The 19264-nt window shown below is 40.9% G+C and overlaps 1 protein-coding gene across 2 annotated transcripts in view; it reads right to left on the bottom strand.

Annotated features, from left to right (window-relative positions):
• LOC309703468 (uncharacterized protein) overlaps window positions 1–19264 on the bottom strand; it is a 147163-nt gene that overhangs the window by 115558 nt on the left and 12341 nt on the right. For both annotated transcript variants that reach the window (XM_082528302.1, XM_082528303.1), the window contains 3 exons: window positions 12663–12980; window positions 11998–12321; window positions 8923–9258 (listed from right to left, as the gene is read on the bottom strand). In XM_082528302.1, the coding sequence (XP_082384428.1) occupies window positions 8923–9258; window positions 11998–12321; window positions 12663–12980 (978 nt within the window). The remainder of the gene's footprint in view (window positions 1–8922; window positions 9259–11997; window positions 12322–12662; window positions 12981–19264) is intronic.

Raw genomic sequence — 19264 nt, forward strand, 5'->3', positions numbered from 1 at the left:
AAGAAAACAGCTAACCCCAGATAAGGCAGCGTGATGTATCCCGAGACAACAGGACTGGGACATCTAAATAAAGGTGTGAAACAATCGCCTTCAAAAGGTTATCAATTAACTTTAACCAAAATTAGGAACACTCGGTGCGGCAAGAGTTAATAGTTATTAGTCTCAACACCCAAGGATAATTAGAAGAGCATGACTGATATGATGGAACTGAGATTTTGTTACACTTAACTTTTGCAAAACACAAATAAAACTAAATTGAAACTAAGGATTTTCAGAAAATAAAAACTAGACTAAACTAGCAAAGAATTGGTAAAAACTAATTACAACTGGCAAAAAATTGAAAATCTGGAGTCGAAACTAAATAAAAGATAAAACCTAATGAAAATGGCGAAACGTTTAAAACTCTGGTGCAGAGATTGGCAAATCTGACCAGGAACGTTATAAAATGGATTGTCAGAACAGTCAGCGTTAAAGCCACTTTTGACAGTCCATACTAGGATGGCATTGGACATCTTGGGGGTGGAAAGGGGGTTGGTGTGACCAAGGTGTGGTTTGGCTTGTTTTATGTATATTTGAGATCATATGGCTCTGGATGGACCAGTTACCAGGGCATGGAAGGAGGACAGACTCATTAAAGGAGGAGAAGGCATTTCCTGGGATTGGAGATCCTCTGGGTGAGTGGTTGATTAAAAGCATGCATAAAATAGAAGTTATCTGTTGTTATTGATTGGTAATAGATTGATAATTGGCCACATTTACAGCTGTATTGACTTGTTGTGGACGTAGTCGACTTCAGGTTTAAACACTCTCATTAACAGGTTGAAAAATAGTGACATTAAAGGAAGAGTATGCAGCACCACCCTGTCAGACGCCAGTGACGGTGGAGCTCACTGATGAATCAGGTGAGCTGGATTCATGGCTGATTCAAAACTAAGATCCCCCTGCTGTGGTCAGTAAGGGGAGAAAAGGGGGAAATGAAATTAAGAATAAAAGAGGCATTTATAAACGTTTAGGTGTCAAGTGAAACGGGACAAAAGGGGGTGTTATACTGTTATTTTCAATGTCAGCATTATTATTGTATGAGAATCATGCAACAAGCATTGCATCGATGATCATTTATTGAAGCTTTTGACCTTATACTAACATCTGTGTTCCTGTGATGGTTATAACCTCTGATGAATCTTCTATTTACAGGTGTTAGGATAATGATATAATTTTTCATTGCAGGTGTAACCATGATCATTTTCATACATATTGCAACTTGTTGCTCATTGTAGAGTTGTGCTCAAGTTAATAAGGGTTAAAAGCTACAGTCAGCGCGAACGTCTGACTGATCTATTGAGGGGAAAGGCTTCGAGCATAGAAGGCCGCACGCGCTTACAAAACACTGATATCATGTTATTCTTTGTGATCTTTTCTTCAATTATGTCTTTAAGGTTAGTTTAAATAGTGGCAGTTAATTAAACGACATTTATTAAAATATTAAATACCTGAGTCAGAACGTTACACGCGGATCACCTTAAGAGTCTGGGAAACTTTGTAGCTGCCTAACTTTTTTTTTTAATGTTCTAGCTCCGTTGATTTGACACATTGGAATGTGTCAAAAAAGGGGGGGAAGGTTGAGCTTTAACATCAAACCAGGATTATTTGAACATTTTATAACTTCATTTGTGTCTTTAATAATTTAGGAATGGTAAAGCTTAAGCTAATAGCGGTCCGAGAAGACGGACCTTTTAGAGAATCAGTGAAAAAGCATAAACTATCATTTTCATGTTTAATCATTACTCATTGAAATGAACTGAATAGCGTTTAGAAGATTTGTTAATTTTTTGTCTTTTGTTAAAAAGACGGGTTTCAATAATTTTCAGACACACCTTGCAAATGTGCTTATAACGAGTTGGCACTCGGCCTTTTGTAGGTCAGAAGCTTCGTTCGGCGTGACTGTCCGGACTGATAAAGTGTAAGAAATGCCTTGAGTGCGGAGGGCTAAATGCAAACATGCTTACACACACATAAGATATGATTAGAATAAGTCCCTGGGACATTCTGAATGTTTTAGACCAATTCTGAATCACTAGAAGGTCAGTAGATAACAACATTAGATTATTAGGGTTAGGAAGAGAGGTGTTTTGGTTTTCTGTCTCTTACAGAGAAAGGAACAGACACCAGACGAGGTCACAGAGATGCGAGGATCCTCCGTAGCAGAGATAGACACAGTGACTGCCGAGACACCAACTGAGTCCAAGGGTCATGGCGTTTGGGCTCCAGCTAGTCACCACAAAAGGATGGATCCCATAAACACAGCAATAACCATGAAGGGGTTGGCGGAAATCCGGGAACACCAGACCAACGAAGTTCGAGAGGCTTTTGGGCAAAAAGGGGACACCTTCCTGTTCCTTTTCTGGAGAATACACAGATCGTTGTTTGAAATCGGGGCAGAATAATCCCCTGATCTGTGTCACGACTGAAGGGTTGTCTAACCCCTAAGGTTGAAGAATGAAGAGCAGAGGATCACCCAACTGGACGACACTGGTAGCTGCAGCAATAAAATAAAGGTTAAGAGCTCTTCGGACAGAGGTTCTAGTCTACGTCTGAATGGTTTAAGGGAACACCAAATAAAGCTGTGGGAGAACAGGGGAGTGTCATCTGGACCTGCTATCCTTGTAGTAATAGTTTGTCTTGCACCTGACTTGCGCAAACACAGAGGTCATCTTACATATGGTTTGCCCGTCAGGGGGACAAAGGACCTCAGGAGTGAGAGGAGATGAACCCGGCCACACTGGGCTACAGGGTGTTTGTGAGGTCATTATTCTAATGACCTCATCAGGGGGAATTGTAAAATTATGATATTATTTTATGCCATGTTAGACCCCTAATTAAAGATTGTGAATTATTATGTAGTTTTAGTTTGCATTATTCTCCTGAATTAGAAGAAGCTGATAACTATTGCATTAGTTAAACTGATTTGCATTACATTAAATTGCTGACTTGTTGTGAATGAATGATATTGTTTTATGATGCATTATACTGCTGAGTTATAAGAAATCTAATTTGTCTGAGTAGAAGAGAACAGAATATACTGGAGTTTTCTGCCCCATTTCAGCAGGAGCAGATAAACAGGGAGCCAAGGTCGTAGCTTAGGCGCTGTGTGAGAGAGAGCATGTGAATGTTTAGGCTTTTTATGATAAGGTGGAGGCACCAGAGGTTATAAAAGTTTGAGCAATGCTCCACCATTTTGAGATTTTGAGGCTGTCTGCATCAGTGTCCATCTCCCACGTGTGTGATCATTAAATCATCGTTTGACTCAACCCGGCCGGACCAGTGTTGTTATTGTGGTTTTTTCTCTTGTCTCCATCCCCAATATTTTGAACCTTAACAGTTTCTTATTGAGGTGAAAAGGAACAGAGTTTGTCCCGTAATTCAGCTACAATGTAAAAGACACAAAGCTGCAGTTATTCTGTGTTTACGCTGCACAGCTGCCTCTTCTTCTTTCATTCTCTCCCCTCCCTCTCCTGTTTCTACTTCAATCATGAAACTGATCAGTGATCAGCTGATCGTCTTTTCTCTCTTGTTTGTTTATCGCCCACTTTGCCAGAAAGAGGAAACCAGCGGATGTTGCGCTAAACAACAGCAGCACGTTTAAGCTTGATCAGCTGTTGTTAGAATATGTTTAATATTAATTTCTAGTATCAGCTTATGTTTGCTGGAGCCACAGCTGTAAAGCTGCTGGTCATGATGTCGGTTTGGATATGTGGTGAGAGGGAAACATGAAGATGAAACCAGGAGATGTCCTTACTGGATCATCAGAGCTGAACAGGTGATGGAGAAACAGGTTTACCTTTTAGGTGACATGAATGAGTTGAAGTTATGAACTGTTTCTGAGAGACAAATAACACCAGGATCCTTTTTTATGTAGCTGACAGCTGGTAACTGTGCAGGTGCGGATCTAGCAAAGTTTTGCCAGGGGGGCAGGTAGGACATTAACAGGGAGAGGGGGCACAAAGAAATACTTTTCTTTCTTATTCTCATTTCAAATGTCTCGCTTTTAAAAAATAATTATCTGAATCTTACAACAAACAATTGATAGATTCATACATATATACCATCAACACAGTGTACATCACTGTCACAACAGCGTTTGTTTTCATTCAAAGGCTTTATGATTCTTCCGGTCTCTAGTCAAAATGCCCGGGTCATTTTTTTCATTCTTTTTTTTTTTCATTTTTTTTCATTACATTCAGCTGAGACTGAAGAAGTCACCTGGATGAGTGACGAAACATTTCTCCAACTGAAAATGTCCAGATGAACAAAATCAACCTTTTGGGATTTACTTACCTGGATGATTAAGCACGCATCAAGACGTTATTTTATTAAAAATTTTGAAATGTTAGCAGGGCTGGTTGACCTCTGATGACCTCTAGAAATTTTTATTAATATCTTTAAAATGATAGTAGCACAAACGAAATTTTTTGCTGCACAAACCAGCACAAACGTTTGATACCACTTTTGTTGGATTTGAAGAAGGTGGGGGGGCCAACTTCACTCACATAGAGGCAGCTCGTGCATTAGCTAATTATGCTACAATTGAGTCAGAGATGATAATGACACCTGGAAAGGCTCACATAGAGTTCAAGCTGAACACCTCCTGGTATGAAGGGGAGGAGGAGCAGCTGTGGATGAAGCCAGAGTCCTTGAAGTTGCATCAGGAGTTTAACCAGAGCAGAAAACCAATTTTGAGGAGGGCGCTGAGTGGACGCACCAGTTTGTAGCACAGCAGTGATGCTTCTATCAGAAACATGCTGCTTCTCCTTCATCCTCCTCTCATTGATCTGAATCAGCAGTTTTCACAGAGAAACGCTGCACAAATCCTTCACTCCACTATTTCTGTCAGCAGATAACTCGCTCTATCATGGCTGCACTCATTTGTGCTTCAATCAAATCTGTTTTTCCATTATCACCAAGAACAGGCTGCTCATCAATCAGCACATAACCTGGAGATCACCTGCACACCTTTCCACTCCCATCCAGAAATCGTGGCTATCGTCACCTCCTGCATTAAGTAACGTGCAAGGAAACAGTCCACCTTAAGAGCTGCTGCTAGATGCTGCTGCTTTCACACGTTAATGAGTGAAAATAACAGGCAGCAGATCAAAGGTCATCACAATGAGGAAGACCTTTACTTCATTCACCTGAGCTGTGTTTTCGCTTCCACTCGCTGACCTTTAACCTCTGACCTCACCTGCTGAAGAGAACTTTTCTTCTTCTGTTTGATAGAAGAATCAAACAGTGGTGTCAAAATAATCCATCAGTCTGTTTTGGCCCTGATCTCTTAAATTTACTGCACTACACTCTTTATGGAAACATCATTTCCTGTGTGCATTTCAAAATAAAAGCACTCTAACATGTCAGTGGACACAAACACTTGATTTCTAAGGGTCCGCGTGGTCACAGTGATGTAAATGTAATCAGACGGTGAGCGCGAGGGGTTGTGCAGACACCAGTGTTTTCCTTTTTTGTTACCGGGCAAATTTCAAGCGGACTTCTTTGAAGTCCTCATGTGGATTACTCCAGCCATCCGCTTACCAAAGACCTTTTATCCTGCCTTGGTAGCTTTAGTTTTAAACAACACATAAACTTCCCTGTTCACACCAAGGGCCATACTTTGGACCTAGTCTGCTGCTCCGGCCTTACTCCTTCAAACTGCACAGCCGACGAGCTACCAATCTTTGATTATCTGCTTCTCTCCTTTAATGTCCAAATGACCTTCTCCATAATCAAGAACTCCTGCTCCATTTCTTTCTAGAATATCAAGAAAACAAATCTTGATATCCTTTCTTCTGCTTTTTCTAGTTGTCTCTCTCTCAGCAACCTGTCTACTCTAGATGATCTTATAATAATCATAGCCTTAGTAGTATTTTGAACTCTCTCGCTCTACTAAAAACTAGACCTGTATCCTTTTCTAACTCAGCACCTTGGTACACTTCTGAATTCTGACTTTTGAAAGCTAAAGTCAGACGACTAGAGCACCTTCAAAAGGAAACTGGCCTTACTATTCATAAGGAAATGTTTAATAATCATGTTCTGTTTTATAAGGAGTGTATTAGCCAAACTAAATCTGCCTATTACTCCACCATTGTCTGTTCAAGCGAGGATTCTACTAAGACACTGTTCTCACTATTAAACTCTTTTCCCAGGCTACCTGACTTTCTACTCGATCGTCCCTACTCGTCTAACTTCCGTGATTCTCTAATGCTATTCTTCACTGAAAAAATTTAAAATAAAATACACCAAGACCTGGCTCCTGATGTTCCATGTAGCTCCTCCATCTCAACCCCACCCCCATTACGTTGCCTTTCTGCCTTCCAACTTCCCTCTGTCACTGCTATCTCTGATCTCTTCTGGAATTTAAAGTCCTATACCTGTCACCTTGACTCCCTTCCTACAGTCCTAGTCAAGGCCTGTCTACCCTCCCTCCTTCCCCTAATATCTGCCATTATCCATTCTTCACTCACCTCTGGAACTGTTCCTGCCTCTTTCAAAGTTGCTGCAATCACATCAATACTGAAAAAAACAGATGTAGATCCCAACACCTTTAATAACTTTCGTCCCGTCTCCAAGCTACCATTTCTCTCAAAAATTATTGAAAAAATGGTTGCTTCACAAGTTCATCTACACCAACAATAACCTTTACGGACAGTTCCAGTCTGGTTTTCGTCCTTCTCATAGCACCAAAACTGCTCTTATAAAAATAACGAATTACCTTCTTATGACAGCTGTCTCATCTCCATCCTTATTCTCCTCGATTTGAGTGCAGCCTTTGACACCGTCTCTAACTTCCTTCTCAGCTTCTACAGCCTCTATTGGGGTGCTTCAGGGATCTGTCCTTGGGCCCCTCCTTTTCATTATTTACCTCCTCCCACTTGGACACATTTTCAGTAAATATAATATTCAGTTCCAATGTTATGCCGACGACACTCAGCTTTACCTGTCCACCAAACCCAACTCTACTCTCCCTCCACCCTCCCTCACCCTCTGCTTAGCCAAACTTTCTTAAACTTGGACTTCTTCTTCATTCCAATGAGATTTACATTTCAGGGAGTTCCCCTGGAAAAAGAGCCATTTTGAAAGCTGTTTGCTGACTTCATCAATAATCTGCTTCAGTCATCCAGATGAGAATCCTGAGAATGGAGCAGCCCTGATAGCAGCTCATAGGATCACAGTGTTTTTCATTCAGCTGATTGATAATACCTAACCTAACACCTAATAGTAGGTATTATTTAGGTATTGTATATATGTATATGTATACGCCTTTAGGACTTTTGGGTGACCAAACTGTAATGGAATGTCACCTATAGCATCTACATCTATATTGTCAGCATCTATATTAACAGCCTAATGTGTGCAGCTTTTTAGATTCACCTAGGAGAGCCTGGAGGTGTCATGGCTCGGCTGTGTGGCAGGCAGGATGAGGACCCAATCGCAAAACTCACAGACTCAGGGGATGAACTCAAAAAACAGCTTTATTGCTGAAGAGGCAGAACGTAGGAAAATACAAAACTAAACCGGGAAAAGTAAACTAACACTCGGAGAGAGACACAGGGAAATCCACGCAGCATGAGGGAGAACGCGACACAGAACTGAGGGAGACGCAGACATAAATACACCGAGGGTTAACGAGCGGAGTGGGAGCACATGGGGAACACAGGTGACACTGATAATAATCACGAGACATGGCAGGAGTGAACACAACACTGATGGGAGACGGGCAAAGTAAAACAGGAAGTACAGAGGTTCAGACAGGAGGAGAGAGAGAGCACGGGCATAGTAGGCTGGGGAAACATGGAATGAAACACGAGGGGAGACGAGGGCTCACAGATACATAGAGGGGCACACAGGGGATAAAAGTCACAAGGGGAAAACACATAAGGAACAACGTAACAGATCAACCCAGGAAGCATGGCTTAAATAAGGAACAAAATACAAAAATACATGAAAACTAAGAATACTGGGCCAACATGGCCCAGGACCATGACAGGCGGTCAGCGGAGGCTGAGTTGGGGAAATGCAAAAATATCTTCCACATGTGAAGGATTAAGGTACAGACAGAAGGATCGGAGCTAGTAATGATACCCTATAATATTGTTTTTAGGATTTTTTTAAGTAATTTTGTGCAGGTAGAGTAGAGAGGTCTGTACTTTTTTATATTTATATGTTTTCTAAAGTTTTATTAATAAAAGGATTAGCCAAGACTATACGGTTAATAAAGGTACTGACCGGTAAAACAGATCTTCCATCACATCACAATGTAGCTTGCCATCGCCAGTGTGTGAATGTGTGTGTGAATGGGTGAATGACTGAATGTAGTGTGAAGCTCTTTGGGGTCCTTAGGGACTAGAAAAGCGCTATACAAATGCAGGCCATTTACCATTTTACCATTAGTTTGACTATGAGTTTGATATTTGCTGTGAATACTAACAGCTGCATGAGCTCTAAAAATCACTAATAAACACAAACAAAACAGAAAACACTAAAAAAACTAAAGTTCTGGAGGTGAAATCCTGTCCTTGGAGGTGCTGGAAAGTCTGATTACCTGATAATGGTAGGCAATCTTGTAAGTTAATTTTAATTTTATTTAAATTTAATTTTTATTGATTGTAGGAGTACTTGGACTGCCCACCTTGTTGTTTGCATTTTATATTAAAAAAACAAGCAAACAAACAAAAACAGGACTCTATGGATAAATTATTATGTGGATAAGACGATCAATACAAACCCAGCATGACCACACAAGGAAACTTCCTAATACCTAATCATAACCTAATTGTAACCCAGACACTAAAACCATAATTTAAGTCTGAAAAATGCCTTCAAACCCCCCCACCACACACACACACACACACACACACACACACACACACAAACCTTTGACTTTGAGCAGCACAATTTTGTGTCTCCAAATTCTGTGTGTGCGGTTGTCATCCCTGTTGCTGACTTCACAGCTGTATTCTCCATTGTCATCATCTGTGGGGTGTTTCAGGGTCAGACTGAGGTCTCCAGTTTTCAGCAGGTCTTCATTCATCTTAGTTCGGTCTCTGTAAACCTCGTCCTGTTCTTCAAGCTTGTCAGAGCCGTTCTCATACACGTGGACCATCATTTCATCAGATTGCCACGCAACTACAACATCTTCAGGCAGGTTTTTTGTAGTTTTAAATGGCAGACAAACAGACTCCATCCCCTCCTCCACCTCCACCTGACAGACTGAAAGGACAAGAAACAGAACGTGAGCTGTACAGACAGCAGCAGGTTTTCATGGTTGTAGAAAAAAGCTGAAAGAAAGATCAGAGGAGAAAGGAACAGGGGACTGAAATCTTTCAATTCAATGCTCAGTCACTCAATCAATGTGATTATTTTAAGTTAATTTGGCCACAGAAACTGGATCAATGTAGTTTTATATCAATTCTATTTAACTTTACTTATAATGCATTATATCACAACAACATTGGCCTCAAGGTGCGTCATACTGCAAGGTAAAGACCCAACAATAATACAAAGAAAGCAGAGAAAACCCAACATCTATATTTTACATTTTTTCAGTCTAACAGGACGATTAAAGTGAAATTTGCCCTCATTTTACTGTTTAACTGTTTGTCTCTAATACAGAACTGTGAGCACTGTTTTCTGCCGTCACCCTGTGACCTCTCTCAGAGCTTCTCTCACTGACCTTTAACTATGTGATTGTCTTCCTTTCAATATGCATGTATGACCTGATACTACTTTGGCCCCATCACACCAGATCAACAAACCACAGCTAGATACTCTTCTCAGCCCCTTTCTACTACACCTAACCTAACTAGAAAATGCTATATGTCTAATACTCAAAAACAGAACAGGAGGCTTAATGCAGTAAGCCAAAGGAATACAGAAAGTTTAAATGTTTGCAAAGCAGGGAAACCAAAATATAAAAATGTGATGATCAACAGGAGAAGCTGATGTAGAGCACAGAGGTCGGAGATGACAAAGGCCAAGAAAAGAGGTGAGGTTATAAACACACACAAGTAATTAGACAGATAGGAAACACCAGGGAACACATCTGGAACTAGTCAGGGAACAAGACTGGAAAAGTACAACTGAACAATAAACACAGCCAAAGGTTACCAAAATAAAACAGAAAACAGTATAACGGAAATACTTAACACAGAAGATGAAGTAGAAGGACGCATGAAGAAGGCAGAAAACTAAACTAAGAGTACAAACAACAACCCCAGCAACACAATGCACACACTCATTTCTCCACAGTGTTCAGTTACTATTCAAAACAAAGAGACATAATTAGCAAAAATAATCTTCACTGTTGGCAACACTATTACAGATCCAGATGGTAAATTTATATTCATGTATTCAAAATTTGGATCTGAGTATTGCTAGTATACATGGACCAAATGCTGATGACCATCCTTTTTTCATACATTCTGTTCTTTGCAGTAACACCACACTTGTAATAAGAGAAGACTTAAATCTGCTATTTAATCCAGAAAATGACAGTATAGCAGTGAGTGAAAGGATCTGGCAGTGTAAAGATGTTTGTTTAACAGTACATGAATGATTTCCGTCTTTGTGATGCTTGCCATTCACAGCACCCCACTCTCAGGGTTTACAACATCTTTACACCTTCTTTAAAGCCCCAGGTCCAGATGGTTTTCCAGCAGTTTTATGAAGAATTTTGACCTACACAAATATCTACTCAGATCCAGCTACTGCCCGATTCCACTCACAAAAAATAGGCCTTAAAATACTCTGCTAAACCCTTGCCAGAAGATTGGTTAAAAAAAAAAATTCATCCTGACCAAAGATGTATTAGAGTTTAGACCAGGGGTGGGCAATCCCAGTCCACGAGGGCCGGTGTCCTGCAGGTTTTAGATCTCACCTTGGGTCAACACACCTGAATCACATGATTAGTTCGTTACCAGGCCTCTGGAGAACTTCATGACATATTGAGGAGCTAATTTATCCGTTTAAATCAGCTGTGTTGGTTCGAGGACACATCTAAAACCATTCTACAAAAACCGAAACACAATAATGATCTACAACTACCAAATTCTTTTACTACTACTGCTTATCCAATAGATTGTGTTGTGTGTTTCAGACTGTACTGAACTTATCAGACAGCCCATAGCTGGATCTAGAACTTCAGAAAAGTAAAAATCTGTAATTTGCCTTTCAAAAGCTGAAGTAGTAATTATCATAACTGCTTTCAAAGCCTGAACATAAAAACCTCTCAGATGTAAACTGAAACCCATTTGGAACAATCCAATAAATTATCAGAAAGACAAAGTGAGGCAATTGTACTCAACCCTAAAACTGTTAGGAATATGGTATCTAACCAGATACTTAGCCTGAATGACATTACCTTGGCCTCCAGTAACAGTTTGAGGAATTTCAGAGTCATTTACTTACTTCTAGATCATGTTTGTTTAAGAAGAACATCCGCCTTCGCATAATAACAACTGGATGACTTTGCTTCTCTCTGGTCATTAACCGGATCAGCTGACCACCATCAGTGAACTAGATGGTCACTGATGGTGGTCAGCTGCTGTCTTGTCTCCTTGTTTGACTTGCAGGTAGCTGTGGGGGAGTTTCTATGACTGTGGACGTTTGGTGGACGTTTCCTGAGGGCTGGGAACTACATTTGCCATTTTGGGCTACCTATGTGTCTGCCTCAGTTGGCGGTGATAGATGTGTTTTGTTTTGGTTTTTTTGGGGGGGAATAATGACCCCAACTCGCAACAAAGAGGAGAAGTACCTCCAAAATACACAAACATAACTGAGTCTATCCCAGCTGTTGTAGGGCTAAAGGCAGCACACAAACTGTATAAGATAGTAGACTATTGTAGGCCACACACACACACACACACACACACACACACACACACACACACACACACACACACACACACAGAACACAGTGTGTGAACAAATAGAGTCATTTAAATCTCTGACCATTGACTTTCAGATTAACTGCTTTCTTGAACATGATTTTTCCCTCCTTGCTGTAGACGGTGCAGGTGTAGACTTGTGTGTCCCTCTCTGTGGGGTATTTCAGGGTCAAACTGAGGTCTCCAGTTGTCAGCAGGTCTTCATTCACCTCTGTCCGGCCTCTGTAATCCTGATCTTGTTTTTCTGGTTTATTAGAGCCATCCTCATACACATGGGCCTTTTTGTAAGTGTCTCTCCACTCCACTTTAGCATCATGAGGCAACTCAAGTGTGGTTTCACAGGGCAGTTGGACAGACATCTCCCCTGAATCCACGGCCACCTGGTGGACTGAGAGAAAAAAGAAGCATTTATAAATGGTACAGACAGGAACAGCAGCAGTGATGGTAACAGGACCTCCCCTCCTTGTTTCATGACTCAGATTTGTGACATTTCCATGTGTGTTCACTTTGATGGTTCTGGTAAAAAGCATGGATGACGTTATTCTGACTGGGATGTGAGTGCTAACAACATAGATATATTTGAACTGACTTAGCCTTCACAGTATGCTAGCTAAATGCTAAATAAACATTATGAAAACCTCATGAAAGTCTCATGGATGATGTGGACTCTCACAGTTCATCTTCTGTGAGCTTTTACAGTGACCTTTGACCTGTATCTACAGCACTGACCTCTGACATTGAGCACCACTTGTTTCCTCAGCAGGATGTGTTCCTCCCTGTCATAGAGGGTGCAGGTGTAGATGTTTGTGATTGTGGGGTATCTCAGGGTCAGACTGAGGTCTCCAGTCCTCAGCGCATCTTTATTCATCTCTGTTCGGCCTCTGTACACCTGATCCTGTTTCTCTGGCTTAGTCGAGCCATCCTGATACACATGGACCTTCCTGTAAGCGTCTCTCCACTCCACTTTAGCACCTTCACGTAACTTAAGTGTGGTTCTACAGTCCAACAAGACAGACTCCACCCCTGAATCCACCACCACCTGGGGGACTGAGAAGACAACACAGCATGTGTAAGTGGAACAGACTGCAACAGCAGCATGTTAGGGTTTAAAAATTATTACATTGTTTATAAAACTATTAAATAAAGCTGTTTTTATTATTTTAATATATACACAATGCAAATGTGCTCATAAACATTTTGGCCCTCCGTGTTTGAGGGTTGAGAGCTTCATCCAGCACTACTGTCTGGATTTGAAATATTGAAAGAAGAAGCAGAGTGCTTACATACACATGATAAAGGTTAGAATAGTCTCTGGGTCAGAATGTCCAAACAAGTTGTCATGAACTAGATTTTAGGATCTAGGATAATATTAAATGCCGTATTTTCCGAACCATAAGGTGCATTAAGTGAAACCAAACAGTTAGATATCAAACTTTACTCAACTCATTCTTCTTGCTTCTGCTACTTCTGTACCATTGATTCATTACATTGATTGTATGTTTGTGTGGTGATTACATTATTGATCTTTGTAAAGAGGCAAATGATAAGGCTGCGTCAGATTTTTTTGAGTTATTATTTGGTAAAGGATTTTATCCTTTAATTATAAAGCCGAGTAGAATAACGGATAAATCAGAAACACTAATTGATCATATTTTCATTAATAGTTTGGAGAGTAATATTATGAGTGGCCTCATCATAAATGATATAAGCGATCATCTACCAGTCTTTTTTACTTTTGATTTAAATATGAAAAGAAAGGCTGCGACAGACTGGCAACCTGTCCAGGGTGTACCCCGCCTCTCGCCCTATGACAGCTGGGATAGGCTCCAGCGCCCCCCGCGACCCTGAAAAAGGATAAGCGGAAGCGAATGGATGGATGGATGGATGAAAAGAAAGGAAGAGGTTGGTTTCGTGAGTCATAGAAGGTTAAGAAATAACGAGGCAATTAACAAGTTTAGACAAGATCTCATGGAAGTGGACTGGAAGGAGGTTTATGTTAATGAGATCAACGTTGCACACGGAGCATTTTTAAATACTTACTTGGCCTGTATGATAAACATTGTCCATTGGTATCATTTAAGTATAAGAAAAAGAATAAGAATATGAAACCTTGGATAACTAAGGGTCTTGCAAATGCGTGTAAAAAGAAAAATAATTTATATAGAGATTATATAACACAGAGAACTAAGAATGCGGAAATGAAATATAAAGTTTATAAAAATAAGTTGGTATTAATATTGAGGAAAGCCAAGAAAGACTACTATAATAAACTTTTTCAGGAAAACAAGAATAATATTAAGGGCATTTGGAATATTTTTAAGGAGGTATTGGGTAACAAGAACACACCCTTAGATCGCCCTAATTATTTTATTAAGAATAATCAAGTTGTCGAAGACAAGACTGAAGTAGCAAACGAATTCAATTGATTTTTTGTAAATGTTGGACCCACTTTAGCAAATTTAATTAGGAAAAATTACGAAGCCTGGAAAGCAGAAAGTAGAGTGGTTAATTCCACATTCTTGGCTGATATTACCATAAAAGAAATAGTAGCAATTGTAGAAAACTTTAAAAATAAAAAATATACTGACTGTGATGGTATAGACATGGTTATAATTAAAAATACTTTAGATTGTATAAGTATTCCTCTTTGCTATATTTTTAATCTTTCGTTACAATCAGTATTTCCTGATCGAATGAAAGTGGCAAAAGTGATACCCTTATATAAATCAGGAGATAAGCATAGTTTTAACAATTATAGGCCAGTGTCTCTTTTGTCACAGTTTTCAAAAGTGCTCGAAAAACTTTTTGCGCAAAGACTTGATAGTTTTATTGAAAAATATCAACTAATAAATGAAAATCAATATGGATTTCATAAAAATAGATCAACGGCATTAGTATTGTTGACTTTCATTGATGATATTTCATCTGCAACCCATAATAATAAATATACAGTGGGGGTATTTGTTGATTTAAAAATAGCTTTTGATAGTTACAACATTCTATTTTGATTTCTAAAGTGTATAATTATGGTGTGAGAGGAGTGGCATTGAATTGGTTAAGGAGTTATTTAGAAAATAGGTTGCAATATGTACATTATCTCGGCAATACCTCTGAAAGATTGAAGATTTTATGTGGCGTTCCTCAAGGTTCTATTTTGGGACCTAAACTTTTTAATTTATATATTAATGATATCTGTGACGTATCAAAAAGGTTAAATTCTATTTTATTTGCAGATGACACAAATTTTTATTGCTCTGGAGAGAATTTGAAAGATTTGGTTGAAATTATGACTTCTGAGATGTTAAGATTGAAAAAATGGTTTGATGTTGCCCACCTCTCAATTTTAAATACACGTAGACATTAAGGGCTATCAGGAGAGACTATGCGCTTACCTGCTGCTCCTTGGCAGGTAGCTCCATGCCCTCCTGGGTTTTAATTGCACCTTAGAACACACATGCATCAACACTACAATGAGCGGGTGGAGGGAGGTTTGGAGTCTTCTCCCACCCCCGTTCTCTGCGGCCGGCTGGAGCGGGAGGGCTAGGAGGAGTTGGCCGTCCGACTGCGGTCTGGGGTGTGGGGCCTCCCTGCTGCTACGGAGTCGGGGTGGTCTGCCTCTCCCCACCGCAGGGAAAAGGGTAACACCACCTGGGTCTGGGTGCAGTTCCCCCCTCCAGGGGCAAGGGTACCTAGACCCGGTTCGTAGAGTACGCTTGGGGAGTGTGATCGTGTGTACAGCGTCTCTTTATGTCTGTCTCCACGTTGGTTGAGTGTGGAGTAAGTGCACATGAGAGCATGAGGGTGGGAATGAATGTTTGTGTCTGTGTGTGCCTGTATGTCTGTGTCTATATGTCAGGTTGGGTATCAGACGCCACCTCTCTGGGGACACCTCAGGCCCTCCAAGGTTTGGAGGCCTATCTCCACCCACCACCACTTCCCCTGCCGGTGGCGGACTCCCTCAGGTGTCGGTGCGTTGGTGGTTCTTTGTGTCTGGGGGCAATGGCGTGTCCAGTGGGGTGGCCTGGGGGGGCACAGGCCACCCCCCAACCAGACTGGCCACCCCAGGTGCCACCCCGAAGATAAAACAATAAAATTTAATGAAATATCAAATGCACGATTATGGTTTCACAGTGAAGCTCAGATATCCGAGTGTAAGTGAATGCAGCATCGGCTTCTGCACTATGCGCATCATGTTAGCAAAGGTAGGAGAGCCAAGCACGAAAGACAGCACCGCAGAAAACATTTTTTCGGCGAAAGATTAACAAGTTAACATAGCTGGACTAGCCATCGGACGTTTGCATGGTGGGCTGATGACTTATTTATGAGAGGTGGTGGATTGGCCAGATGCAGGCCGATGTGTAAAAATAACTCAGTTGTTTGGTGGTGGCTATGGCGGAGCTTCCACAGAGGCAACAGGTGGATGAGGGAGGGAAGGTGAGGCAGGAGGAGGAGAGACCCGAGGCGGCCGCCAGTCCGACTGTCAGGTGAACTGAACTTCAGGTAAGAAGTTATGAGCTGCAGTCTATCTGGGTCACATATGAACCAAGTTTAGGTGGAGTTTATTTTCGCTGTGCTGACTTTTTACAGTCAGTTACAATACCTCATACTGCGTGAGCTAGCATGAGACTTTATACAGCTGTTCGGTTGCTATGATGTTACTGATAGTGAACTTTATTTTATTCATAAGGTTAGTTAGTAGAGTTGCCAACAGCTCCTTAAAAACATGGGATGGTCCATCATTCAGAGAAAATATTACGCGTTTCGTATTGAGCTGAGAAGAGACGCAGTTTGTCCCGTACTTCAGCTAGGATGGAAAAAGACACAAAGCTGGATTTATTCTGTCTTTACAGCTGCCTCTTCTATTGCTACTTCAATCATGAAACTGATCAGTGATCAGCTGATCGTCTCTCTTGTTTGTTTATCACTCACTTTGCACCAGAAAGAGGAAACCAGCAGATGTCGCGCTAAACAACAGCAGCACGTTTAAGCTTGATCAGCTGTTGTTAGAATTTATTTAATATTAATTTCTAGTATCAGCTTATGTTTGCTGGAGCCACAGCTGTAAAGCTGCTGGTCATGATGTCGGTTTGGATATGTGGTGAGAGGGAAACATGAAGATGAAACCAGGAGATGTCCTTACTGAATCATCAGAGCTGTGATGGAGAAACAGGTTTACCTTTTAGGAGACATGAATGAGTTGAAGGGAAGTTATGAACTGTTTCTGAGAGACAAATAACACCAGGATCCTTTTCTATGTAGCTGACAGCTGGTAACTGTGCAGGGGCGGGTCTAGCAAAGTGTTGCCAGGGGGGCAGGTAGGGCATTAACAGGGAGAGGGGGGCACAAAGAAATACTTTTCTTTTTTATTCTCATTTAAAATGTCTCGCTTTTATTAAATAATTATCTGAATCTTGCGAACAAAGTTTTTATCTGACGTAAAATGTATAGAAATCATACATATACCAAAAAGACAGTGTACATCACTGTCACAACAGGGTTTGTTTTCATTCAAAGGCTTTATGGCTTTAATACCTGGTGGGCCGGTCTGTAATCAAAATGCCCAATTTTTTGTCCCAGTCCAGCCCTGCAGGTTAATACTGGCAGTGTCACCATGCCAGCTGACTGTATTTCATCATCAGCCAGTGTTGTTCTTTATCAATATTACCAAAGTTTACCATAAGACAGCATATAAAGTATTTACTTGCTTTCAGGTTTTATTCAAATGTTAGTCTTTTCATTTGTTTCCCCACTTTTTTCCTGTTTCAAAATCAAACACCAGTTTGTGAGAAGATTATCTTCTTTTTTTTTTTTAACAGGCATTGGTTTTGCATTGGCTAATTTGCCAGTTGTTTGTTAAAAATGTTCGTATTTTAATATTCAAAAATGATTTTGCCCAAAACATATGTGCACTACATGTCAGTAAAAATACTATGCAAATATTGATGTCCTTGAATGTTGAGTAAACACTGACTGATTGTATCTCTTGTACTTTATCAACGCAGTATCTAAAAACTTTGCACCGTAGTGGTTAAAATCTCATTCTAATAAGAGTTAAAAGCGCATTCGGTTATTAGGTTTATAGGATTATTGAATTATGGTTAAGGGTTGGTAGAATTGTTTTTAACATTATCTGCCAATTACATCTGCCACCCTTCTCCAAATCTGTGCCCCTACCTGGCCCCCCCAACAAAAATTTTCTAGAAACGCCACTGTCTGGGGGTGGGTGTCCAGGTACACACCGGCTCACTCCTTGGCGGCCGCTTATCGGGGCCTGGAGCCTGGGGCTCGCTCGGGCCCCTTCGGAGGTGGGGTGCCCCCGGCCTCTCGGCCTGGGGCTCGGTCACTCAGGCACAGCTGGGGGCCGGCGGAGCTCACGGGCGCGTCACTGCAACTCCCCCTGGCTTCTGCTCCGCGGCTGCTGAGTGAGCCCTCATCTGGGACTCTCCTCAGCTCTTTCCGGGACAGTGGCGCAGCTGCCCCTCTGTTGGTCTTCCATGGCCTCTTGTGTTCTGGGGGCCTCTGGATGTCTGGAGTTTTGATCTCCTCCATACCTGCTTCATACCCTGGAGGACGGGGCTGTGGCCCCCCCACACCCTCTAGCAGATCGTTACATGGAGAAACCTTTGGAATACAAGCGCGCTGATCCACACAGGTATGCACACGGGTGTTCACTGCTCGTAGACCCAAATTACACCTTTCTTGGCTACTACTTCGAAGCACATCTGTCCTGCGTGCTGCACAACAACATTGAATATTTAGTATTTACTGCTGTTTACACTTAGCTAGATTAATGCGATGGTGTTGTGTTTAGTATGTTGCTTTGTTTTTTTTGCTTGTTTTCTATTTTTCTCTCAACAGGTGATCCAGGAGATTTTTTTTTTCTCCCCCCCTTTCTCACTGTCCCTCTCCCCTTCTGTTTTTCCTTTCCTTCCTCTTTCTTTCTCCCTTTCCTATCCCTCACTCATGTCTGTCCCGTCTGTAACATCTGAAAATAAAATATAATAAATAATAAAAACAAAGATCGACCAAATGGACCAATACGGCAATGCCACGATGATCCATTTGGCAAAGTAAATCCATTGGGTATCCTTGTTGGTCTTCAGACAACAATTCTGATGGCTAAAGAACCAAATGGGACAGGCAAAAAAAAAGAAAGAAAAAGAAAAAATGGTTTGATGTAAATAAATTATCTTTGAATCTGACAAAAACGAAATTCATGATATTTGGCAGTCATGCAAAGGAGGATGAAGTCATTATGTCCATTGATGGAGAATTGATTGAAAGAGTTACTGAATTTCGTTTTTTGGGTGTAATAGTAGATGAAAATTTGG

The sequence above is a fragment of the Aulonocara stuartgranti genome (assembly GCF_965226115.1).
Source record: "Aulonocara stuartgranti genome assembly, chromosome: 3".
NCBI lineage: Eukaryota > Metazoa > Chordata > Actinopteri > Cichliformes > Cichlidae > Aulonocara > Aulonocara stuartgranti.